We start from the raw sequence: 25,179 nt of genomic DNA on the forward strand, positions 1-25,179 counted from the left end.
CACACATTGCGATGGGATCGAAGTGCGCCGTTTTGAGAGTTCGAAGGATCGATAGGTATAGCACGGCCCTAGCCGCGCTATTCAACGTGATGCCAGACCCCACATAATCCAACCAATGGCGCTTCCGCCCACCGAAAGCAGTTAGGTCAGAAGTCCAATCCACGTCTGCGTCATGTGATCAAGACAGGAACATAAGCCAACACAAGGACGTGCGCATAGCTGGCGATTCAGCCTGCCTATTGAGTATAATGTCATTCGGGGAGGGCACTATAGTACCAGGACGGATCATCTAGCACATTTCCTCTCACGACATGCCAACGCAAAGCAAAGGTCAACGGTCCCGCACCGGCTGCTGGACCTGCCGAAGACGACGAAAGAAATGTGACGAGGCGCGACCATCCTGTGCCAACTGTGCTGCCCTCTCAATACAATGTACAGGGTATGGAGTTCGATTGAGGTGGAGTAGTCCACAACCGTCAAGGTTTGCACCTGAAAGACATGAGCAACAGGACATGTCGTCAAGGCAATCTTTAATGCATGGGGCGCCCCTGTGTGCATACGATACGGATCAAAGTGAGGCGACCCTGCTTTACTACCTAGGGTACGAGGTATACGGCACCCTTGCAGATATTGAGCGAAGTATCATGCATGATTGTGGGAACTTCCATTCCTTCAAGCTTCGGACTGCAGTTGACAAAGACAGTCATCCAACGGGGCGCCGCAACTTTACTGTTCGATTTTGAAGCGGCATCAATAAGATTTTTTGAAATATTCGCGGGTTCAAAAGCTCTCTTGGCAACTTGCCTTGCCTATCAGACCATCCTTGAGACAAAATACTCTGCACTCACTGAGCAGTATTACCAAAAAAGCATTGAGGCATTTAGGCTTGAGGTTTCGGATTCGTTGTCTTTGAGCAGGGAAACAACGGTTTACGCAGGAATAATTCTATGCTCTATTAGTGTACGTTGTAACGTGTGCGCTGTCTTTGAATTTTACTCACGTGAGCAGATGAGTCGGGGGTTTCCATGGATAGTCCACCTCAGGGGTATCGTGTCAATCCTGAAAGAGCAAAGCCTATTGGATGGCCTAGAAGAATCCTCTAAAGACTATATTAGCTTTTTGGGTGCTTTGGATTTACCAACGCACACTATCGGCTGGCAAAATTACAGCTTTGGCATATGGTATGATTACTGTAGGTACCAAAGTGGCATTGATCAGGGTACTGGGCTTCCATGCAGCTTGATCGACCTCTTAAGCGCAATCAACGAACAAGGCGTCGTGCAACGGCTGGCTCATTGGCAGATGGAGGACGGTTTACCAGAACAGCAAAAAGTGTGGGAACTGACTCGCCATGCCGCGATTATCATAGGGCTAGATCTGCATTTCCCCGAAAGAGATTGCGCCGCCGATGTGCGTCGTGTTCTCAACCTCCTACTTGACTCGAGAGCAGATATGGGCAACGACCTCTCTCAGTTAAGAACGGCGTTTTTCTTTCCGCTGGTTGTCGCTGGATCTCAGCCATTTTGTTTAAGCCGCGTTGATAAGCAGTTCATTTTGCAGAGTATCTCAGATCTTGCAGACGGTGCTCTAGAAGATAGTCCTTATTACAATGGAGCTTCTCGACTTCTGCGGGGATTATGGGCGAATCCTCAAAGACGATCGCTACAACAAGTGGCCCAGGACTTAAACATAGAGCAAGGCCTATCCTGATATTCATTACCAACTCCGTTCGGGATAGTGTATCATTATAGATTTAAGCCTGTTCAATTGCATATCTTGTATTAGAGTCTGCCCTACTGTGGCGGAAACCCCTGAATTTTCGTGAGGTCGTGACCATACCACAAAAAGCGCTTTCGAATATGACCAATTTGGGACATTATCAATGTAAACGGTAATAAGAATCATGGACTAGTAAGCCACCAATGTAAGTCATTTTCTACCTAATGAATGGCCAACAATGGCCATCTCTGTTCACTTGCTTCGTGTTGCTGATCAGTTGTATGAGAATGTTTTGATAATAATTGAACCTGAGCGTTATTTTGCTATAGTCGGGTAGAGTGGCTGGTCAGGTCTCACAGATGTGTGGACAGAATGAGAAATACACAATAGAATGTTTTTGTGGTGGAGTCTATTTCTGTCTAGACCCGGTAAAGGTTACGAGTTGGCGACAAACACAACATTGTACCTTAACAATGTTGTCCAGACTCGTGCACAACTCAGCACCTGACTACTATCTTTCACTATGTAGGGACATCCTGCTTTGTGTATTCACTTGATAAGCTTTAGTCGATCAATAAATATCCACTCGTCTCCATCTCAAACAACAACCAAACTTAGGACAAGTTCTAATCGAAGACTCAACACAACTCTACTCACCTAACCTCTACAAAAAACAAACATAGAAATCATGTCATCTTCGGAGAACAACCAGAACATTAATTTTATTGATGGGCTTCGGATCAGCACCTCGGCTGAGGTCATCGATGATCGATATGAAGCACAGGATTCAGCTCGCCCACATGACACTTTGGAAGACATCATGAACTACACGTCTGCAATGGAGCAAGACGAGGACGAGCTGGGCCCCGTCGACACGGAGATTCCAGCAGAGTTTCTCGTTGCTTTCCAGGCTTTTTCTAACCCGCAGCACACCGTTGGCCAAGAGGGTAATCAACGCCTACCCACACGTGCACAGTTCATGAACCCTGAGAACGCCAATGGTCTACTTGCACTTTCCGACCCGCGCACTGAAGCGCGCCCAACCGATGTGTGTGCAATCTGCCATGAGGCTATGGATGAATTGGATAAGGCCGTCGTAGTCGTACCCTGCGGCCACATGTTCGATCGTTCCTGTGTAATGACTTGGCTCGACAACCCTATTACTACTTGTGGAACCTGCCCTCTTTGTCGTCGAAATCTGTTCAAGGACGTGCCATCCCAAGAAGCGTCAATTGAAAACCTCCTCGAGGAAATTGATCGTCTGAGCGAGCGGCGGAACCTGTCTAGTAATGCGGAGGACCGTCGCATGCTCGGTGATTGGATTGAAGACGCTTATGAGGAGCTTGGTCGCCGTGACTATGAGAGCTTTCGTCTTCTCGCAGAGGGGGAGGAGGTTTCGGGCATTTCGAATGGTCCTAATGAAGCTCAGTTGGCTAATTTCATTGCTGAGTGGGTTGATGACGAGGTTCTAGATAGGGCCGGCCCTGAAGCTAGGCTTTTTCGCTATACGATTGAGCATATCGAGCAGTTGAGCCGTCGCCGCGCCGAGCGCACCGGCGGAGCTCCAGATGCTTCTTGAAAGGCTACACGCAGCTGGCGACTAATGTCTGCCTTGCAAAAGAGTAAGAAGCCAGGCGCTGTCTCGGAAGACTTGGCAGAGACGGTCAAGCTCATCTGGTTAGGGACATGCTCGTTTCTTTCACGTCCATGATCTTGAGAAAACCACGAGGCAGCCTGCCTTTTCATTATTTATTCTTCCTTGCTTTTCCTCGACCTTTTTTACATGTCTCAATCTGAACACCATAGAGCCAGAAAATAGAACTCATCCTTGTTTGAAAATCTTTCGTCGTGAATTGGTATAACGTGAAGTCGTGACTGTTGCCGTCATCAGATCCTAAAAATAAAAGGACATACGTCCTCAACCCCACTGAAACCTCTCCTCATCAACCCTCGTCCCCTCCTCCCAGCACCTCTCCACCCACTCCACGCCCACCGGCCTCGCCAGTCCCGTAACCTTCAACCTGCCCTTGGGAACATAATCCGGATTCGGAACAACCAAATGCGTAATCCCATCTTCGTCCTCACTCTTTGCAACATCACCACCTGCAAACCTAATATAATTTCGTGCCAGACTCGCTCTGAAGTTCCACTCAGCGTCATCGCAGCTCTCTGCAAACGCAACTTTCATCTTGCTGAACATGTAGTTCTTCAGATGCGACATCGTATGCGCGTGATCCTCCAGCTGTGCCATGAACTCCTGGTCATCAAAACTCTTTTCTGATTCCTTCGGCATCCCAGCGAGGATGCTCCGCATCTCATCAACATCAAGGATATCCCTCGCATAAGGATCGCCATTGTCATCGAGATTTGCTTCAACCGCCAATTGCTCCGCCTCAAGGAGGTAGAACATATGCCTATTCGGCTCAAAGGGCAGCAAGTATGGGATATCACCGTGATCAACCTCGTTCTGGCGGATGCAGTCGTGTATCCAGATCGGCTTTACAATGTTCGTGATGCCGCGTTTCTCAAGTGAAGATACCTTGACGAGGCGTTTATCCGCTACCACGACAAGGTTCTTTTCTGAAGTGTCGCGCTGTACGATCTTCGCGCCGTGCGCTTTAACCAGTGCTTCAAGCTCTGCCTTGGACTTTTTCATTGGGTGAATCTGGTCCGTCATGATGTAGATCTGCAGACCGTCAAAGAGCTTAGATTCTGGGCCGGCGTACTGCGTGCTTACGGTGTCGTTTCCGGCGACGACGAGTGGCTTTTTTGTGGTCCGCGCTTTCTTCCGACGGCTTTGCTCGATCTTGAAGTCTTTCTCTTTGTCTGCGTGTTCAGTCTCTACTGTGTTCTTAACTTCCCAGAACTCGTCGATGCTCAAGCCCTGGTCCCAGGATTTGTCTGTACGGAGGGCTTTAAACCGTGGGAAACGCAACGTCTGGCCTAGGCGGAATCTGTCGGTTGATTCCACGCTCGCGGCTTTGCATTCTAGCACTACTGAGTCGGCAGGATGGATCCATTGATCCGGTCTTTCGTGCTGACGATTCTCTGCGTGGCCGCCCAGCTCGATGATTGACGGAGGCCGACGCTGGTCCCAGTCCTTCCACTTCCCCTCGGTGCGTCCGCGAATGGAGGCATAATCTTCTCTGGTGAAGCCACCACCAACTTTGAAGAACGAAATGCACTTCCCGTAGTCCGAATCGCCTTCCTTTGCTTTCTTGTTCACGATCAATCCGCATAAGAAGGACGAGTGGGCGCCACCGCGGTGCCCGGAGCCGAAGTAACCGCCTATGACAACGCAATCTATCATCTCGCCAAACTCGGACATGTACTCCGGCTTTACTTTGACCCAGTCGTCGTTTCGCTCGTTGAGCTTGTACATTGAACGTGGATTTTTGAGAACGAGACCCTCGGATGCGTTTTCAACTACGCGACGGAGTTCGGGTTCGACTTCGGTGGGAGAATGTGCTTCGTGGTACGGATGTATCTCAATGCGTCGCGGGACGCCCTTCACTGCACCTTCAAGTGCCGCTCTTCTGTCACGAAGGGTATAAGGCGTAAGCAGTGTATCATTAAGATACAAGCAGTCAAAAACCCTGAAGAGTGGCCGTTGTCCGGTATTAGAACCAGTGGTATTCTCCTTCTCGGATATAGCTGCGGTTTTGAGTGTGCCGAAGCCGACGATGTGATCGGTTTCCATGTCCCAGGTGATCATTTCGCCGTCTAGAATGATGTTCCGGATGTTCTTGTGGAAAGCATCTTTGATGAAGCGGGTAAGAGCCCCGGCTTCGTCGCCAGTGAAATGCTTTCCGTAGAGGTAGGCATAGTCTTTGGCTTTGCGAGACCAGAATCCGAAGACTGTCCCGCCTGGTGCTGAGGAGTCCTCCAGCATGTGGAGCTGCATCCGCTCACCGTCGAGCTTCTCTTCGATCCAGAAGGAGTCGTCCTCGGGCGTGGGTTTGAGCTTCGACACAATCTTGTCGAACGAACCAACTTTGGGCTGGAAAGCGGCGAGCTGTGGTTGAAAGCATTGCATGAGCGTGATACCTGTGTCGTCCCCATCTAACCGCACTTCCGGATCGTACAATTCCCAGCATACTCGCCGGAGGTTGGATGAGATGTTGAAAAGAGCTTCGGCATCAGGGTGCCATATATCTAAGATGGTCTTCTCAGTTGCTCCGATCTTCATTTGTCTTAGGATGATCCGGATCAGCCAAGTCATCTCTTCGGGGTTCATGCGCCGATAGAACCGCTCAAAGATCTTGATCTGCTCTTTCTCCCCTCCTACTTGCGACAGCCGATCGAGCGTGTTGTTCACTTCGGCAATGCTCATGTTACCCACTTCCGACCGCAAAGGTCGCTTCGACAACACTTCGTAGCAACGTCCTGCGAAGTCTCCCGCTGTTGATGCTGACGCCTTGTGCAGCTGGCCAGGTAACTTCCAGTTGACCATTTGCTTAGCATCATCAGAGTCTTTGTTGATCTTGGTGACCTGTATCAAGATCTTTGCAATGGCCTTCTCTTTCAGTCCGTACATTGCGCGATCACGGTCTTTCTCCGGGATCATCAGCCGCATGGCCGGGTAAAAGTCGTTGCCAACTTCCTTGCGCCATTGCGCGATGTACCTCTCGATGATGTTGCGCTTGGCCTCGTGCGGCGACAGGTTTGAATGTCCAGAAGGGCCAACCTTCCTGCGCGGACCTGCCGGTCTACTCTTCTTGACAGTGTCCAATAGCGGGTCAAATAGCTCGTTGAAAAGCGTATGGAATGGCAGCGTTTTATGGAGGTTGGCAGGCCGATTAGGGTACTTTGAATCTAGGTCGTCATCGCCGCCATACATGAGCGTCTGCTCCTTGGCGGCGTCAGCATCCGGCATTGGTGTATCCTCAGCCATGATGAGTACATCGGTGTAGAAGGTGGATAGCCTTGAGCGCGCGATATTTGTTGGTGTGCCGCGCCGCGCAGGCAACAACGCGCCTGCGGCTCACGTCATCACGTGAAAGCTAATTGATCGGGGGTCCGATTATTGGCCTGAAACGTCAGGCATCATGCTCGGCGCTGGCTGTGCATTGTCTGTGTTCCAACGTTGAGTCTCCACGCTTACTTTGCCTCAGTCTCTCGTTCAAATCTGCATTGTTCTGCTTCCTGGAGCTCGTGCTACCCACATGCACGTTGCAGGACCCTTAACTATTAGCTCCGCCGCATCTGTTGTTCGTCTCCATCCAATGGGCACTCGATGAGCTCAGCCAGCGCCCGCAACACTCCTCTTGTCCCGCAAGGTACCGGCGACACGCAATACAATGTCCGCGATGCAGCCCTACGTGGCGCGTCATCGGCCTTCTCGAAGCCGCCCGTAAAGCCAAAACCCCTCGTAAACACGTACACAGGCGGGGGCAATGGGGCTCTCCTCGCAGCTACCAAAGTAGGCACAGGTGGAACGCCGCGGAACACGACGCCTTCGGGCACTACGACACCGTTGAGGAGGGACTGGACGGGCGGGAGTACAAGGAGTACTGCTAGACCCTATGCCTCGCCCAGGCAACCGCTGAGTATGTTGTGGCTTTTCGGCAGTGTTTCAACTGCATTGGACAATACCTTGCTGGGCCTCACTGACCGTGACAATAGGCAAATCCAGCAGTTCCAGTACTCTGGCAGTCCCTGAAGAGACTCCCTTCGAACTCGTGCCGTCTCCCTCGAACATAGCCGCGAAGCTGGCCGCCGCGCGATACAGTCCAATGAAACCCATCCCTCAACGACCGTTAACACCCATCATGACCGACCGTGAAGCGAATGGGCGGGATGCGCTACCCCCGCTCGGGGGCGTAGGGAATGTGCTGGCGAGGCTGGATTCGAGACAGCAAAACGTACCCAAAGTGAGGAGAGACGAGGCTACGATCGATCCAATTGCTATTGCACGAGCAAAGCACGCAGGCTTAGACAGACCCACTGATGACTCGCCGATTCCACCGACAAGCTCGTTGGTGAACATGTTCGAGAAAAACCGGCAGGTCTCTCAGAGGTCGTCAACTCCTGTAAAATCACCCAAGCCTCAGCGCGCTTTCAGGTTACCGCCTGAACCGAAGGATGGCGAACCTCTGGAGAGACAACGGACCAAGACACCGCCTGCTGTGAAACCGAAGCCAAAGCCGTTGTCTGATCTGCCGCATTCCACTGACGGGGTCGTCGAGAATACAAACTTCAAGAATATGCGGAAAGACACTTTTGGTTCACTTCCTTTAATGCAGCAAAATCCAGAGACAGTAGCCGACAAATCAACGAAGGTCGTCCGCCCTAGGCCACCACCAAAGACCCTTTCTCCACATGCCCATTCAAGGTTTGAGGACATGGCAGGACCTGTCTCAAATCATAGCAGAAGACTGTCTTCGTCTTTGAGCCACCACGAGAGTCCCTCATCTCCGTCTTCTTTCGTATCTGCTCGGGAAACCCAGGAAGAGAAATTCAAGCCCAAGCCGACCTTACCGCCACCACGACGCTCGGCAAGGCCACCGCAGGAGATAAAACGACCGAGCACTGCTACGCCACTGTCTATTCCTTCGCCTACACGCGCTCGTGCTTCATCGAAACCTACTGCTCCGATTCCTCCACCCACACAGACTACCCCTCCTAGAAGAGCTTCAGTATCTGGAGCATCCACCCCGACCGGCACGTTCTACCACTCGAACTATCAACGCGAGTCCGCAAGATCCATCACGAAGCATATGACAGGCGAAAGTCTCTCCAGTGCCATCATGGGAGCCGCTTTGGCTTCTTCTAGAAATGCCTCACCAGCCCCCCGACCCTCCTCTATGCACCTTTCCGGAAGTCCTTCGCTGACCGCGACACCGCCGCTGCCAGTACGCAAACATCATCACTTCAGTCATTCACCCTTTGGCCGCTCTCCATCACCACCGAAACCTAAGCCGCCACCGAGCCGCAAGCTGAGAACAACAATGCGAGAAGATCCGTCCTCATCATCGGATGAAGAAGAAAGCGAAAGATACAAGCGCAAGGGCACGCGAATCATGGGAATGGGCCGCAAGCACCCAAACAAACATCACGAGGGCACTCGCAAACGCTGGCGCGATCAAATCACCGAGCGTGAACGCAAGCGTTACGAGGGCGTTTGGGCAGCCAACAAAGGTCTCTTCATCACCACGTCGCCTTCGCCGGCAGGATCTCGCGCCTCATCTCGCGCTCCTCATGCTAGTTCAGAGGAGGATCCATCACTTGACGTGCTAAATCTGGTTGTTAAAGACATCTGGAGCAGAAGTCGCCTTCCTGAGCACGTCCTCGAAGAGGTGTGGGACTTGGTGGATAGTAGGGCCATTGGAAGGCTAAAGAGGGAAGAGTTTGTGGTGGGCATGTGGCTGATCGATCAGAGACTGAAGGGGAGAAAACTCCCTATCAAGGTCAGTGACAGCGTATGGCAAAGTGTGAGGGGCACGGGCGTGAAGGTGAAAGTTGGCGACCGACATTCTCACAAGGTGCACAAACCGCACGTGAAGAACCCGTTGGACGTCAAGGAAATCGTGCGATGATTGTGGTAATCGAATATCGGTGTAGGTTTTCTTTTGTCTAAGACGATATACCCATAATTCTTGGTTTCAATAATAGAGTTCTGTCTCTGAATATAGAGTTCGGCGCTGGAAATCTACAAGATGCTTTACAGCTGCCCATCCTATTCCCTCCTGATACACTGCACCGTAGGATCTTACACTCTCCCCTTGTCCACAATCGACCTTTTGCTTCGCGGTGACACAGATAGCTTGTGTCCCGTATGCTACGTTTTACAGTCTCCCTTGACCCACCTCTTACAAATACACATCATCGCCGCGTCACAGCAGCCTCGAAGTGCGCATGAACTCCTGTGTTGTCTTTTTTCCTCTACCAGCCTCACCGTGCAACAACAGGCTCATACTCCCCATCACGCGCATCCCTCAACCCTTCTTCCCCACCCAAGACCTTCCAAGCACTCGGCGGCCACACAACCGCCAACACCTTTCCCCTCACCAGATTCAGCGGCACAGCTCCAAATACCCTACTATCCCTACTCCACTCCAGATTATCGCCCGCAAGCCAACAATGCCCCTCCGGCACTCGCACGACCTCCTCCTTCACGTTCGCCCAGTCGCCCTCTTCATCGCTCTTCTCTAGGTCCTCGTTGCCTCTGCCGGAACTTATTATAGAGACGAAATCGCCCGGCATGCCGACCACGCGCTTGCACCCTATGGTGGAGGTTTTCGCGGGCGTGACGTAGGTTACTACGTCGCCGACGGTGATGTTGCGACCGCGGCGGTGGAGGTGTGAGGTTAGGATGTACGGGGTGGAGATGTAGGAGTGCGGGATCGTGGGGATCATGGAGATGCCATGGGTGGGACCTATGGTGCCGATGTAGGTCGTGAAGATGTGGAATACGAGAAAGAATTTGGCGGCTGATTTGAGTGTTTGGAGGTACCATGTTGTTGTGCGGAGGGGGTTTGGAAGGGCGCTGGAGTGGTAGAGGCGAAGGCGGGAGAGGAGCGTGGTGAGTTTATGCGGTCGCTGGGGGTTTGTTCGTTGGGTGAAGAAGGTGGCGTGAGGTCGAGGAGTTTTTGAGCGGAAGAGGAGCGCGGAGAGCGGTCGTATTCGTGGGGGAGGCATTGTGTGGCTTGCAGTTGTTGTTGCGGTCAATTGATTGTGAGAGATGAATTGGAGAGCTTCGAGCTTGAGCTCGGAGCGCCAAGTTTCTTAACTCCGCGAAGGTCGCATTTCGCAAGACATCCCCGCATCAACACTGAATCACAACTATGACAGAACCCCAAATACTTGGGCTGAGAAGCCCGGAGCAGGCCACCCCGAGGTAGAGCATCTCCTAGTCAATCTTATGTTTATACCCTCGCTGAATCTATACCGTAGACCTGCTCCAATTGGCTTTGAAGGCGAAGGGACTCTCCACGATGCTGTAAGAGGTGCTTTCCATTTCCTCATGCACACTATCTACTCTTTTTCCATCCATTTCCAATTGCCATGATGTTTTTGCTGATATGTATCAGACCTGATAAACACATACCACGACCTAAACCCCACCACAATCGATGAACTCCAAGAAGAACCGTCACCCCTCGACTTCATGCGCTACGTCGCTCGCAACCGCCCCTTCGTCGTCCGAAAGGCCGCCTCCTCTTGGCCCTCCCACAAGAAATGGAATGCCGCCTACCTAGAAAGCGTCATACGCTCCTCCCCCGTCAACGTCGCAATCACACCCCACGGAAACGCAGACTCCATCCTGCACCTCCCAGACTCCAGCGCCCTCTTCGTAAAGCCATTCGAGACCACTCTCCCATTCTCTATCGCGCAGTCGAACATCCGTGCCCAGGGAGTTGACGACACGTGGAATGACTCGACATATTATCTGCAGACGCAGAACGACAATCTGAGAGGGGAGTATGCAACATTATTCAAGGACGTACCAGCGAGCATACCCTGGGCTCGCATAGCCCTCGATCAAGACCCCGACGCTATAAATTTCTGGCTCGGCAACAGCGCGAGCACGACTGCGCTGCACAAAGATAACTACGAGAATGTATACGTACAAGTGCTCGGCAAGAAGCATTTTGTGCTGTTGCCGCCAGTGGAGGCGCCGTGTGTCAACGAGAAGGCAGTCCTGGCTGCGACGTATGGGAACGATGGGCCGCCGGACTCGACTTTACATTTGAAAAAGGATATGGTTGTGAAGATCGATGGAGCGGAAGAAGGAGAGGAGGGGCAGTATGTCCCCTTTGCAACGTGGGATCCAGATAGACCTGAAGAACACACGACGCCGTTCTCAAGGTATTCGCAAGCGCTGAGGGTGACGCTTGAAGAGGGGGATATGCTGTATTTGCCGGCGCTGTGGTATCATAAAGTGGGTCAAAGCTGTAATGCTGAAGGGCTGTGCTGCGCTGTGAATTATTGGTATGATTTAGACTTTAGCGGTGGTTTCTGGGCAACTAGCTCGTTCGTGCGCGGCGTGGGGTTGATTGAGCAGCAGGGACGAAGGGGGAATGCGTAGAGACAACGGGAGCGGTGCGATGTGATACCAAAGCCCGTGAAACCTGTTCCTCGCTACCAGATGTTTGGATGAGAGATCTATCCACAGATAGGAAAGGAACATATGGGTACGGGCTATCATTTCTATCAACCAAAGTCCCATCCTCACATCGCAAGCCTACATAACTAAGCCTCCACACATATCAACCCATACCCCCTCTCTGCATTTCAAAACCCCGGCTTTCACTCCCCCAGCCGCACCCACTTATGCTCCAACGCCTCCGCCCTCCCTATCTCACTCAAGAGTCTCATCTTCAAACTACCCATGAGATGCAAGGAACCAGGCCTTTCCTCCTTTACAAATTGTATCTCTCGAATCAGACCCGTACCATCGTTTCTCGTGCAGATGTGCTGTTGAGCAGTCCAACCCGTGGCTGTCACGATCTTGTCTGCAATGGCTTGATGTGTTCCTCCTATCTGTGATGCAGCGAGGATGCAGCCGGGCCTATTATTGATGCTGATAGAGGAGGAGGGGTTGTAGCGGTAGCACGGGTGGAAGGTTATGATAGCTTTCAATTCTGTGCTGCCAGGGATAGGTGCTTGAGGGGGGTTGGGGGCTTTCTCGGGGTGATGGTCAGAGCGTTTGCCTGGATGAGGTCTTGTTGGTGAATCCATTTTGTATAGAACACAAGTGGACAGATGTGACAGGATATTGTTGTACTCTTGGGCTTTGCCAACTTCTTGGGGAAGCTGAGAAATATATAGCTCTCGAAGGCGGTGTTTGCTTTGGTCAAGTCAGTAGGATAGTTATTATGGCTGTGCACAAAGACATGACGAACAAGCGAGTGATGTTTGCAATGGCAATGATAGCCAAACATAGCCATATTAAGAAAGAGAGACAAGACACATTGGCACATAAGACGAATACGTTAAGCAGATGAATTGCATTTCAGCGCTGTGCAAATGGTATCTCTATTTGGAATATGAACAGTGACTGAAGAAGTAGTGCATGCCACTTCTGCAACGAGTTTATCGTCATTACATTCATCATTAACCCTCTAATACCATACCTCTAGCAGTCGAGGTTGATGGCATTCGCATACAGAGCGTATGAATCGGCGTTGTTCAACGCATCGGTTGTAGAAAGCGCTGAAGCAGCAGCAAATCCATAGCCAAGATCATCGGTTCCAGGGCTGTACACGCCATCGGCATGGGTCTCCTCGTGGAGCACAGTGGTGGCCTGGTCCTGTCCGTGGCAGGTGCTGGAGACCGCAGGAAGTGCGCTGAAGAAGATGTCGCAGTAAGTGATGAAATTCTGCGTGGGGACGGTGTAGGCCAGCACGTTTGAAGAGCAGCCATTGTACGGATCGTTGCAGTTGGTGGAGGTGGTAGAGCTAGTGCTGCCACAGTCGCTTGCAACAGCCGTCAAGCGGTCATGAACTTCGGTCTTGGTGCTGGACGAGGTCGACTTAAAGTAGGTGTCGAGCTTGGTGCCCGCGGACGCAGCAGACGCTGCGGCGGAAGCTTGGCTCGCGCAGTTCGAGAGAGCGGTGTTGATGGCGGTGAGCTTGGTGCCGGTGCAGCTGGAACCGACGGTAGTGCGCTTGGTGATCGCCTTTGCGACAGTGGCAGCGACGGCGCCGTCGACGCTCATGGTGAGCTTATTAGACTCGTAGTTGAGGTTTCCAGCGAGCTCAGTGGAGTTGGCCTCAGCGTAGGGTAGGAGACCCTTGGCGAAGACATCAAAGTCACCGCCATCATTCAGGGTGTGGAGAGCGGCGGTCTCGACGGTGACCTCCTTCGTCTGACCAGCTCCGATGGTGAGGAAGTCATCGGAAGATAGGCCACTAGTGAGAAGGCGTATTTTGATACCCTCAAAAGGGACCTTGGTGCCTAGTACATTGGTAAGTACATTTCATATAGACGAAGTCAAGTCAAATCGAGCCTAGAATCACGAGGCTTGAGGCAACCGACGTTCGAAAGCCTCGTGCCTGTGGTCCGAGACGTGCATATGCTGTGTCGCTCATGCATCCATGTCTCGTATCACGTCACCGACTCCCAGCTGCATTTGCATCTCAGGGTCTAAGGGCGAACTTACTGCCACTGTTCGAGTAAACGCTGACCCTCTCAACGGGATTGCTCTCATCCAAGAAAGTTCCCTTGCTCAGCAAGTTGAGCGTCTTGTTGCCATTGTTCGTGACGGCCACCTTGACCTCAGTGTTACCTAATTTCGAAAGTGAAACGCTCAAAGGCGACTCGCGCTTGTTGAGGTTAACAGAGACAGCGCTAACGGAGGCTGCCAGAGCCGCAAGAGTGAACTGAGTGAAACCCTTCATGGTGGAAGAAGAAGCAGTGAAGACAAGAAAACGAATGTGAATGAACAAAGGCGCCGTAGAAGCTGATGAACGAGAGGATGGACTATCACTGCCTGAGGAAGAAGCATGACTTTATACGAACCGTGTCTGTGCCTGCTAAAGGGATTGACCGACCAGATGGTGGCCCGTCTCCAGGATTACCATGCAGTGAACGAACCGAACTATGGAACATTGTTAATCTAGGCTTCGCGGCAGCATGCTAGTTAGCAGGGACCTTGGTGTTTCCAAGTGACCAGCCGTAGACTGTGGGGCGTTTCATGCGGCTTGTTTCCAAGCGGATGACAAGAGCTGGATGTAACGTTCGTAGTAGGATTCTGTACAGCGAAAGACTTCCCCCACAGGCTCTGTGCTGCATCGAGAACCCGACGATCACCGAGAAAGTAAATTACATGTGCCAGAATACGCTTGGCACAAGGTGATGTTAAGGCTTACCGCGCGCTGATAGGCTCAGGCGTACTGTTTCTAGCCGGTGTTTCACAGGGATCTGACTTCTTGTCGACCGTCGTGGCTCTCGTCAGTTCGGCATCAAAAGAATACCAGCTTGTTTTCATGCTAAAGAAATGTTCACGTATCTTTGTTACGCAAGACAATTTAGGAGCTACTTGCCGTTTATGGCTGCAGAAATGTGCCTTAGCATGCTTGCAAGCTGTTGTGAAGAATTGAAAATGCAGCTCTCCGTGATCGTGTCTCCACTATTGAATTCCCTGTCGAGAATGTTGTTGCTAGTTCAAAGCCTCGAATTGTATTGTAACCAGAGTGTCCAGAACACGGGACATAACGAGATTCACTTGATTGCGATGCTGGGAGGTTGAAATGTGCGGAGTATTTCCTCGGGAGGAGCGCGGGACTCCAACCGTTTTGAGGCAAGCGGCGGGTGTAGCGCAGCCAGGCTGCGAGATGGCAGTGACACGTGTGGGGGGCTTCGGGGGCCGCGCCCTCTTCCTCGTTCGCCAGCCACGATGTCTCTGCTTGATGAGACGGCGTGTTTCGTTTGTATGGCGCGGGCGATGCATGAATGTCTCCTGCTCATTTCGGCGTTAATCTACCTTAGCGCCAAAATCGACATAGCCGTTTTGAGATCTCAACCCCTCTTCCCCGCCGATAGACGAGCGCAACGTGACCTGCCGCCTGCACATTGGCCACGTCTTTATGAAGCCTTTTGGCAGCATGACAAGGTCGATGGCAATGAGGCAAAAAAGCATCCCTGTGCAATGCGGACATGTGTCCTCGCCAGGCAGCTGTTTCTTACCCATAGGTTTCAACGTCATCGTCTGCAAAGCATTGCTCATTGCTAACCGCCAGGCCAACTGACATCTGCTCTGATACACTTCCTGACTTCCTGATCATTCAATCTCGCCCTCCTGCCCCTCGCAGCCTAGCGATCCCCGCAGCGGCAGATCGTTGATACGCGCCGTCCCTCGAAAGCTTGACTGCAGTCCACACTAGAGATCTCACGAACCCACTTCGCATCTCTCAATGAACGGACGAACCGCTCTGATCGCCGTTTCTGCAGCCACTCTCCTCGGCGCTATCTACTACTTCAACGGCTCCTCTTCATCTTCCTTCAGCATGGCCGGCTCTGATACTGCCGAGGAAGGAGTTCCAGGACTCGAATTCAAGCTCTCGCAGATATCGAGGAATCCCCCTTCGCTACTTGTCACGCTCAAAAACAACAACCCTTCCACCCCACTCACGCTCTTGAAATGGAACACACCAATGGATCCATCAGCTGCCAACTTAGGCCTTTTCAAACTCATCGATGAAGAGACTGGAAACGAGATTCCTACCGATGGTCTGAAGGTCAATCGAAAGATGCCACCCAGTGAGGAGGATCTGGTGACAGTTGCGCCAGGGACCGAGGAGGCACACGAGGTTGTCATGAACAAGCCATGGTTGCCTGAGAAAAAGCCCGCCACGTACAAGGTGTCAATGTCAGGAAAATTCTTCGCCGTGTGGGACAAGTACGGGGGTGACTTGCAGACGAGTGACCTGGAAGCCTACTCAGACTCTCCGTTTCACGGCAGGCACTTTTCGAGCAATGAGGTCGATATGAGAGTGGAGTGAAGCTTTATATCTCATCAGAATGTGGATTTACGAATGACCAACTTTTGAATGTGAATTTTAGCCATGTGCTGCTTTGGAGTGTGGGTGTGTTCGTGTGCTGTGTCATTGGCCTCGTCATCTTCTGCTCTCCCGGGTACATGCAGGTACTTCATTTCCGCAAATCAACTATTTCCGGAGTTTTAAAAGCCTGTGTCGTTCCATCACGCCGAAGGAACTCTAGTCGACTTTGCCAAAGGCACAGGATCATAGGCAATTCGAAAGTCAGTCGTCCTTTGATGCAATCTTAAGGAATCGAAGATAATACCATATGGCGTTCATCACGATGAGTAGCTGGGCCGATTGCAAGAGCAACTTGTGTACAAGCCACAAGTTTTGACGTGAAATGTTGCGGGAGTATAGTTATATCAGGCTTTGTGACACTGTAGATGTGTTCATGGGTCCGGGTCGACTAAGAGATCAGAATTGTTGCTATCTTGCTCTGTGTAAAGCAACGTGGTGGACTCATACGTAGATGGATGGTTCAGATAAGTCATCCATATCAATACCAGATTCCCGATCGATCACGGATGAACCCCCCCCCCTGTGAGCGTTGAAGATGCTGGGCTCGATGACGGCTCTATGTATATGTACGATATGTATGGCGTGGCAGCTAGTGACGAAAGTATCAACGAGGAATCATCATCGAGGCCGGCCGATCGTGCGGGAACAGCGTCACCAATCTTGTCCAAGACTGACTATGTGAAGCAATGGCAAGATTCGACGGTTGCTAGTCAGAGTCCGTTAGAACACACACAAATCGGTGGCTTCTACCAAGATACGGTGAGGCTCTACTCTACAATCCTGTCGGCGATGCCAGAACAGAAATCTTCTGGCAACAAGGGGAAGATCCTGCTTGAGCGCGATTATCATTTGCTGAAAGAGTGGGGGTCCGCTTATACGGTCAGTGATAACCACTTAGATCATCTGGGAACGGAGGCATATGAGATGACTGAGACTATTATGACATTCTTGGTGGAAATTTGCTCGATACTCGTGAAAAGTAATTGCCCGACAATCCTGAATGTCTGATATCCAGACACTAATCTTACACTTAGGAATCTCTGTAATAAACGGTGAATGGAGCTCAAAGCAGACGGTATATCGCATAGCATGGAACAGCAGGTCCGGAGTCTCCTGATACTCGTGCAGGAGCTTAGTGCGACCGATAACCAAAGCGAGACAAGCGAATACAGTCACAGCAGTAGCAGCTCGGCCAGCGATACTTTGGAACAATGCGCCGAGGACCTCCACGAGTATGTGCAGCTTCTAAACGAGCTGCATCCATCAATCGAGACGCTTTTACAATTATCGGAAGAAGTTCCGCGTCAGCCAGAACCAGATCAAGCGGAGCCAACAGCGCCAATGATCTTCTCCGACATCATCCAATCCAAGTTCAAGAAAGCGCCTGGCACCTTAGTGGAGACCTTAGGTCGGCTGAACTTTGAGCGATCCAATAGAATGGCCGCAGCTCGCGAGTCCAACCTTGCAGCTACTGAAGAGTCCTCAGATATGGTCGATCAAGGCGAGAAGTCAACAGCATTCCACGACTCGGGATTGGGAACGTCCGTGCCATCAAATATTGTTCCTTCAGTCGTTGCGCCTTCCATAGCCTTCACTTTAGCGGGGAAAAGCCGGTCCAGGCTACCACCACTGCCTCGGAATGCCCGATATAGCTCTTTTCAATGTAGTTTCTGTGGGAAGACCGTCACCTTTGATAACAGACGTGATTGGCAGTAAGTAGTGCTCTTGATTCCGGTCTTTACGTTCTACGTTTGACTCTACCTTAGGCAACATTTACTACAAGATTTACAGCCCTACTCCTGTCTCGAGCTTGCTTGCCCCCATATTGCTGTGGCCTTTACCTTCCGTAAGGATTGGGTGAAACACCTGGAAACAGAGCATGGAATTGATGACCATTCATCACCACGTTTTTGTCAGCTATGTCACAGCAACACTGGGAGCGGAAAGGTGGAAATATGCAAGCATTACGCCGATCATCTCGAAGAAATCGCTATAGCAGCATCGCCTCTCGAAGTTGCGGATGAAGGGAATACTGACGAAAGCTCTGGTTATGGTGATTGGCAATTTCCTACCGAGGGGTGGCTTCAACCGACGAGGTTAAGCGATGTTGCGGAAGAAGAGTAGCGGTATGGTGAACCCTTGTAGAATGGCTCAGGTAAGCCACGAGTGGGCTATAGGATGTAGTACGTTGGACGAGGAACATACTTTGACCATCGACTGCACCATCTGCGGCGGTTTAGCGCCTCTAGTATACCCATGTGAATCAGAAAAGCTCGGCCTTGTGGTCTGACGAGGCGAAGTGCAGTCGTAGATGGACCCAATCCACGTTAGAATGCGCAACTTAACAGCACTTGAGTACATACCGATGGTGATAGCTGCGCTGTATGCTGTCTTGGGCTATACTTAGAGCTGCATGTGCTTGAATATATTCAGCCATCTGTGAAGCATGACAAGCATTTGAGAGACTTCATTACCCAGCAATACGAGGATACATACAAACTGTGACGAACACATGCGAAAAAAAATTATAAATTGATGCGCAAAAATGTGAGGCCGTCCCAATCAAGGTCGGAGAGGCATACGAGCGAATTGGGGAGGTCATGGATGCTGCTTGGTTGTTCAGATGTTCCGAAATATTGGGTGGCTTTTACAGTAAAATTAAGATGAATATACCAACTGGACTTGATTCAAGGTTGCAGAACACTGCCGTTGAGCGTGCTCTAGCGGTTATAGACTTGAACCAGAGTAGCAAGGACAAAGGTGGAGCGACCCAACAACATGTCGCTATAACGATGGAAGAAATATTTCAGTAATGTCTTCCTACACAAGCGTCCCGTGATAAAGTCGACACTACTGTGTTCGGCTGAGTGAGATCACGACGGTGTTCCGATCTTACAGAGGCACACAACGTCAGAACTGGCGGCCTTTTATCTAAGATCATAGAAACCTGCCGCTTTAAGGCTTCCAGTGAGGACTAAAAATCAGAAAAGTTGCACCCTTCGTGACAGCACTCATTGGTGCAGAACCACTGCTTTCCACAAGAGCCTCTACGAAAGCAGCAGCTCAGTTTCCCATAACATCACGATCACGCAGACAACTGAAACGACAGAAGTGAAGTGTACCGAACGAATTAATACTAATGCGCTCTCATTGATTCATACAGTCATGAGCATTTCACAACAAGAAACTTTCGCACAGAAACCCTCGCAACAACAGACAAGACACCAGATAGTAGCCCGAGACGCCTTATAAATCCCCCATATACACCGAGCTGAGAGAGAAACGCCCAAGATATAGCAGGCCGAACATTGACATTAACTGACAGACGAGCAGGAGTGACGGGAGAAGTAGACTTCGTGACGGTGACGGAAATGCGAGACCAGAACGCCGTTTGTGTTATGCCATGCCAGGACACCGAGATGATGCATACGCACATGCATGCCATGCTTTCAAATGCGAACAAGAATTGAAGGATCGACTACGCAGGTTTCGCGCTCAGGGTTCGGGACACGGATCCGCCGACGCTGCCTACTCGGCCGCTGGTTTTCCTGACGCCGCTCTTGTTCTCAGCGCTGCGCCGTGACGGACTGGCACGGACCTTGCTAACGCTGATGCTGCCATGACCGTTTCCGCTCTTTTCCCGTGATGGTGTCTTGGGGTGAGCTCCTGCTGGTGCAGTGTTCTCGGCGTCGCTTTCCCCGTACGATGTCCACGTCGAGGTCGTCGTCGTTTTGGTGGTCGTCATGCTGACAGCTCGACGGTCGCGGTCTTTCGCGACGGGAGATCGCGGTGTTGTCCTGCGAGCTATTTGGCGGAGATGGAACTCCTCATCCGACTCGCCGTCTAGTCGCCTGATCTCGGTGATGCGCTCAGACCTACTGAAAGGCTCGTTTTCATGATTTCGAATTGGCGACCTTCCAGTACCGCCACCGTACAGCTTGCTAGTCTTTCGTGGTTGACCTGGGGTAGGCGCGGGGAGGTTATCTTCTTGCACGCCTATTGAGGCGCCGTGATTGCTGCGCTCATTCGACTCGAGCTCGCCAAGAGCAGCGCGCTTCTGCGAGCCGTTAGGAGGAGTGAATGTCTGACCGTTGCTAGCTAGTCGTTGCTTATGCGGTGACCTTGTTGGCGTCGCAGGAATCTTCTCCGCATATTTCGCCTTCATTGTGTCCTCGTACCACCACTCCCGGAATGTGGACTGGTTGAGGTGCAGCCAATGCTGCTGAGGACCGACTACCATTCCAGGTCGCATGAAACGCATGTACGCAATGATCTCGTTGGCAGTGAATGCGTGCTTGTAGATCAGGTATGCGCCGATGAGGCAGCCTGTGCGCCCGAGACCGGCTTTGCAGTGCACAGCAATGCCCTTCTTCTTCACCGTAATCATCTCGTGTGCCAGATCAATGAACTGCCTGACCAATGAAAGCGGAGGGCATGTGCCATCGTCGAAGATCATGTTCAGGTGCTGAATCCCCAGCTTGGTGAAATAGGTCGATGAATACAGCTCCGAGTTCAGTCGCACAACGAGACCGATATTTCTGGCGGAGAAGTGCGACAAAACATTCTTGAACGGCGTAGGCAAGCCGGATCGCTGGACTTCGGCAATGGTGGATGGCAGGGTAGAGTACATTGGTGATGTTGTGGGGATCTCATGTGTTGGCTGAACGTTGGGCGATGCGAAGGCCAGGAAGTTGGGTGTGACCCAGTTGAAGTCGCCCATATCGACTCGTTCGTACTTCTCGTATCTGGACCGATTAGTCGTGGTTTCGACAAGCGACAAGTTGAACATACTCTTCGAGGCTGAAGTCTTTGAGCCCGCAAAGTCCCTCCTCCTTTGCTTTCCAAACACCATAAATGATGTCCTGGATGTTCAGCACATAATCGGCCTGGCTGTAGCCTGCGTCACGGAATGGCATGCATGGCGGGTCCATTTGCGCAATAGGCGCCAGGGCCAGATGTGGTGGCCATGACTGGATCAACACCATGTAGCAAGCCAAAATGCACGCCGCGTTCGCTCGACCTGTCTCCTTGTCAACATTGACTCACGAATACACGGTGGCGCACGTACTTCTCGAGTCGGCGCTACTCCAAAAGATCACCGCACGGTCCTCGTTCGCAGGGTCTCCCAACACTTCGTGCAGCTGAACGGCGAACCGATATAGATGACCAATGTGCAATGGACCGAAATCCGCGTGGAAGGCATTGTACAAAAGGCTCTTGTCGATGGTAAAGTATACAGGCGGGTTTACATGCTTGGTCGCGGCGGTAGGACCGGATTGCGCTTTGGCTGAACGCTTCGACGGCGACTGGCTGGACCGCTCCAGGTACTTGAAGGGCGTATCGGCGTTGGGAGGGTTGGTGAACGAGGCCAAATAGAGTCGGTCTACAGAAACAGTGAGAACCAGAATCGCACTTGTGTTGTTGTTGAGACGAACCTTGGATGTACTCAATGACCTGACCATAGGCTGTTCCGGCGCCAGAGCGAGGCATCTTAGCCACTCGCTGCTGCGCAGACATCGCGCTGGGTAATGCGACCGCTCAAGGGTAGACTCCCTCGCAACAGATGCGCCTCGTCAGTTGAAAGGTCGTGTGGACTGCCGGTGTACCAACAGCACGATGCGTTGAGGCTGCGCGGGGGTGGAGGCGGAAAGCACTTGCGCAAGTGTATTGGCGATTGCTGCGCTGCCTGTCGGCGACTGTGAGCCGGGTAAGGAATAATGTAAAGATGCGAAGTGGTGTTGGAACGAGTGGAGGACGAGGAGCTGTAGAAATGTAGTCACAATGTTGTTGACAGCACCCATGCGATCATAACAAGGCCCGTGCACTGCCGCTAGAGTTTCACTGGCCCCCGACCGTGGCGACGCGCCACACAACAGGTCCTCTCGCAATCATCTGGGCCGTGTCCAGGTGCGGAATCCCTGCTCGATCTTGTTTGTTTGCTCGTGCTCTTGCTTTGGCGACCACTCGCCCGTTGCAACGGCGCTCTGAGTATACACCCGCTCACCTATTGCAGTTGGTGACGGCATAGAAGCCCCATCAGACCTCGCTCTCGGTAACCTGCATACTCGGTATCCTGCATAAGACTGCAGTGCTAGGGCCCTTTCACGCCTGCCCAAAATCCAATTACTAAGTGCGTCATTAAAGGCTACGGAAACCACCAGATCCAGCTGTCGAAATTAAGGTTCTTCATCTTGTTACCGCAATGATAAGACGAGGAAGGACTGAAGGATGGCTTAGAGAGCCTATCGAAGGCCTGCCTACATGGGCCAATTTTCATGGCGTCAAGTTCAATGGCATCAAAGTTGGCCCATTGCCAGGCTTCGAAGAGCGCGGCTCTACAGTAATAGCTTCACGTGTACTTGTGGGCGAGGAAGAAGAGCCCCTCATGACGATCCCAAAGGAACTGATCCTCTCGAAGCAAAATATTGAGCTGATGGCCAAATCTGATCAGCATCTCCGGGAGCTTCTTCAGGCTCTTGATGACTTCGGACGTACTACTCGAGGCGCAGTCCTAACGTTTCTCCTTATGCAGGCGACCATCTGTTGCCCAGACGTCAAGGATATCGGCGTCCACACGCCGCTCACAGAATACATCAAATATCTCCCAGATGAACTCCTTCCCACTTTTTGGAGCGAAGAAGAACACGAGCTTCTCGGAGGGACTACGCTTCGCTCTGCTGTCCGAGCTAAGATGAATAGCTTGCTGCGCGAGTTTGAGACATTTCGTATTGCCACGGAGAGCATAAGTTGGTGTGCTAAACATTGGTGGGACGAAGAGGTCGGTTTGGTCAGTGAGCCCCCGCAGGCCTAGTCTTAAGCAGCACGTGCTCTACCTGTACGATGCCTCTAGAGTGCGCACTTACTGACCTTGCCAGCTTACGTTCGACGATTGGCTACGTGTCGATGCCATGTACCGATCCAGAGCGCTCGAATTTCCCGGTGTAGGAGATGCTATGGTGCCTTGCATTGACATGGCCAATCATGCTTCCGGTGACGCTACGGCCGCCTTGTATGAGACTGACGATGATGGCAACGCCATTCTGATCTTGCGACACGGTAAAGACATCCCAAAAGGCGGCGAGATAACCATCACGTAAGTATTCCACGCTATGATCTGTCTCGCGCACAACATGCTCTCCTCGAATCTGCTGAGTCGGTTTGCTGTCCGCTCAGAGTGAATTCTACATGAGACTTGTGTCTTTGCTGACCGGACCAGGTATGGTGACGACAAAGGCGCTTGCGAGAACATTTTCTCCTATGGTTTCCTTGAAGATTCGATGACTTCTGCGAAGATCATGTTTCTTAATCTTGACATACCAGATGACGATCCGCTCCGACCTGCCAAGATTTACGTCTGCAATACAGCGCCTGGCTTCCGCCTCGTAGACCAAAAAGATAGGATAGAATGGGAGAGTGACTTTGTCTGGCTAGTGGTCGTCAACGAGGAAGACGGTACGCAAATCTTAAACCCGCACATCATACGGCGACCTGCCCTCGGCTTCAGTGAAGAGACTTGGCCTGCACTGACATGTGAAGCATATGAGATGAACTCGTGCTGACTTCCGCAGGGATCGACTTCAAAGTAAGGCAGACAATAGACGGTGATCGAGAAATACAAGCCTTTTGGAAAGAAAGCGAAATGAACGATACATCGAAGATACGTAAACTTCTCGAAGAGGACCCTCTTTGGGAAGTGTACCAGCTTCGAGCGGTTGTTTTGATGCAGGGCCGAGTAGATGCGCAGCTCACGGCACTGCATGCAGTAGGCAGCCCCACGCGAGGAGTGGCGATAAGAGCAGGTGAGTGAACGGCCACGCAATCTACAGCCATGTACTAATTCTACAGGGCCGTGGCACCTTGCCGCACGACTACGCACACTAGAGGTGGAAATGCTAGACAGAACAAGAACCATTCTGGACAATCAGGTATGAGCATGCCCGTGGTTGCCACCCCGCGATTGTAGAATATTCTACACGCTCCACTGCCACTGCCACTGACAGCAGTTCTTGCCGTCTAGCCTCGCTGACGTCTGTATTGCAGAGATCGTCTCTTCTCGACACAGAGACTATACAGCAATACCTTGGACTTGTCGAAAACGGCGATGAACAGGAAGAAGTAGACTTCACCTGATCCACTAGGAACATTGGAAGGCCCCATCTCATAGGCTACGTCGAAGTTGGGTGGCAGGTCGGTTCCATGGTACCGTTAATATAAAGCCATGCTTCCCACTCCCGACCACTTCGCGGCGCGGTCATATCGGGCAGCTGCCAGGAACCGTCCTGTCACTCATCGCGATTCTCACAGAAGCACTGTGGTGGGTCGCCACACAGATAGTGCTGCACTGCACGCCAACGCCGATCCAAGGCCATGTGCATACCTCGTTTTTCGCTTGGTTGAAGTCGAAGTACTGTACACAGTATATCGACTTGCGTCACTTGTTCCCAGAAGTACCAATTAGTGGCTAGGGCCGCATCGTCGAAATCAGCAAATATCGCAAAGCAACATGACTATGATTGTGCGTGAATTTGAACTACGTGGGACTCTTGCTTCGCGGATGCAGCCGGACAAAGTCAGACGGCGCGGTGTGCCGCAATCCCGGCAGAAAGGTTTCTGAACGTCCTAACTATATCAGCAAGGACATCTACAGTAACAATCAGCGAAGACGGATTGCATGTTGTTCCCTATCAATGTTGATACAGAAAAGCAGAGATTTTCGCAGCACTTTATGGCTTGACTGCAATGACTGGAACCCGAAAGATGTCGCAATACGGGTCATCCTGCCCCTGCCACGCCATTTTCTGCACTGACCAGCGATACGAGTGGACAGCAACGCATGATCACGGCGCATGCCTCATGCTGCCCCGAGATTGAGAGTTCGCTTTCCACGGCTTCTCGAAGGACGGTAGAATCGTGCCGACCCAAGCAATGATGTGCATACGCGGCTATCGAGCAT

The 25,179-nt window shown here is 51.7% G+C and overlaps 10 protein-coding genes across 10 annotated transcripts; 6 read left to right on the plus strand and 4 right to left on the minus strand.

Moving 5' to 3' along the window:
• Positions 1 to 2,407: 2,407 nt before the first annotated feature.
• Positions 2,408 to 3,298, plus strand: N0V89_006629 (uncharacterized protein; the record flags this gene model as incomplete). Its single annotated transcript, XM_056215399.1, has 1 exon — positions 2,408 to 3,298. The coding sequence occupies one exon, from the start codon at positions 2,408 to 2,410 to the stop codon at positions 3,296 to 3,298; it is 891 nt and encodes a 296-aa protein (XP_056069646.1).
• A 339-nt stretch (positions 3,299 to 3,637) lies between these two features.
• LIG4 (DNA ligase (ATP)) lies at positions 3,638 to 6,613 on the minus strand (the record flags this gene model as incomplete). The annotated part of the gene is made up of 1 exon (XM_056215400.1): positions 3,638 to 6,613. The coding sequence occupies one exon, from the start codon at positions 6,611 to 6,613 to the stop codon at positions 3,638 to 3,640; it is 2,976 nt and encodes a 991-aa protein (XP_056069647.1).
• Positions 6,614 to 6,955: 342 nt separating this feature from the next.
• IRS4 (Increased rDNA silencing protein) lies at positions 6,956 to 9,257 on the plus strand (the record flags this gene model as incomplete). The annotated part of the gene is made up of 2 exons (XM_056215401.1): positions 6,956 to 7,268; positions 7,345 to 9,257. The coding sequence occupies 2 exons, from the start codon at positions 6,956 to 6,958 to the stop codon at positions 9,255 to 9,257; spliced, it is 2,226 nt and encodes a 741-aa protein (XP_056069648.1).
• A 355-nt stretch (positions 9,258 to 9,612) lies between these two features.
• On the minus strand, positions 9,613 to 10,359 carry N0V89_006632 (uncharacterized protein; the record flags this gene model as incomplete). Its single annotated transcript, XM_056215402.1, has 1 exon — positions 9,613 to 10,359. The coding sequence occupies one exon, from the start codon at positions 10,357 to 10,359 to the stop codon at positions 9,613 to 9,615; it is 747 nt and encodes a 248-aa protein (XP_056069649.1).
• Positions 10,360 to 10,828: 469 nt separating this feature from the next.
• N0V89_006633 (uncharacterized protein) lies at positions 10,829 to 11,749 on the plus strand (the record flags this gene model as incomplete). Its single annotated transcript, XM_056215403.1, has 1 exon — positions 10,829 to 11,749. One exon carries the CDS (start codon positions 10,829 to 10,831, stop codon positions 11,747 to 11,749), a length of 921 nt encoding a protein of 306 aa, XP_056069650.1.
• A 1,050-nt stretch (positions 11,750 to 12,799) lies between these two features.
• N0V89_006634 (uncharacterized protein) lies at positions 12,800 to 14,063 on the minus strand (the record flags this gene model as incomplete). The annotated part of the gene is made up of 2 exons (XM_056215404.1): positions 12,800 to 13,620; positions 13,826 to 14,063. The coding sequence occupies 2 exons, from the start codon at positions 14,061 to 14,063 to the stop codon at positions 12,800 to 12,802; spliced, it is 1,059 nt and encodes a 352-aa protein (XP_056069651.1).
• A 1,515-nt stretch (positions 14,064 to 15,578) lies between these two features.
• On the plus strand, positions 15,579 to 16,166 carry N0V89_006635 (uncharacterized protein; the record flags this gene model as incomplete). The annotated part of the gene is made up of 1 exon (XM_056215405.1): positions 15,579 to 16,166. The coding sequence occupies one exon, from the start codon at positions 15,579 to 15,581 to the stop codon at positions 16,164 to 16,166; it is 588 nt and encodes a 195-aa protein (XP_056069652.1).
• Positions 16,167 to 17,315: 1,149 nt separating this feature from the next.
• N0V89_006636 (uncharacterized protein) lies at positions 17,316 to 18,350 on the plus strand (the record flags this gene model as incomplete). Its single annotated transcript, XM_056215406.1, has 2 exons — positions 17,316 to 17,767; positions 18,155 to 18,350. The coding sequence occupies 2 exons, from the start codon at positions 17,316 to 17,318 to the stop codon at positions 18,348 to 18,350; spliced, it is 648 nt and encodes a 215-aa protein (XP_056069653.1).
• A 1,354-nt stretch (positions 18,351 to 19,704) lies between these two features.
• On the minus strand, positions 19,705 to 21,743 carry CDC14 (cell division control protein 14; the record flags this gene model as incomplete). Its single annotated transcript, XM_056215407.1, has 4 exons — positions 19,705 to 20,971; positions 21,018 to 21,246; positions 21,295 to 21,609; positions 21,662 to 21,743. 4 exons carry the CDS (start codon positions 21,741 to 21,743, stop codon positions 19,705 to 19,707), a joined length of 1,893 nt encoding a protein of 630 aa, XP_056069654.1.
• Positions 21,744 to 22,428: 685 nt separating this feature from the next.
• Positions 22,429 to 24,345, plus strand: N0V89_006638 (uncharacterized protein; the record flags this gene model as incomplete). The annotated part of the gene is made up of 4 exons (XM_056215408.1): positions 22,429 to 23,013; positions 23,102 to 23,319; positions 23,443 to 23,678; positions 24,269 to 24,345. The coding sequence occupies 4 exons, from the start codon at positions 22,429 to 22,431 to the stop codon at positions 24,343 to 24,345; spliced, it is 1,116 nt and encodes a 371-aa protein (XP_056069655.1).
• Positions 24,346 to 25,179: the final 834 nt, after the last annotated feature.

This window comes from Didymosphaeria variabile (assembly GCF_027946475.1).
Source record: "Didymosphaeria variabile strain IMI 356815 chromosome Unknown scaffold_5, whole genome shotgun sequence".
Taxonomy (NCBI): Eukaryota; Fungi; Ascomycota; class Dothideomycetes; order Pleosporales; family Didymosphaeriaceae; genus Didymosphaeria; species Didymosphaeria variabile.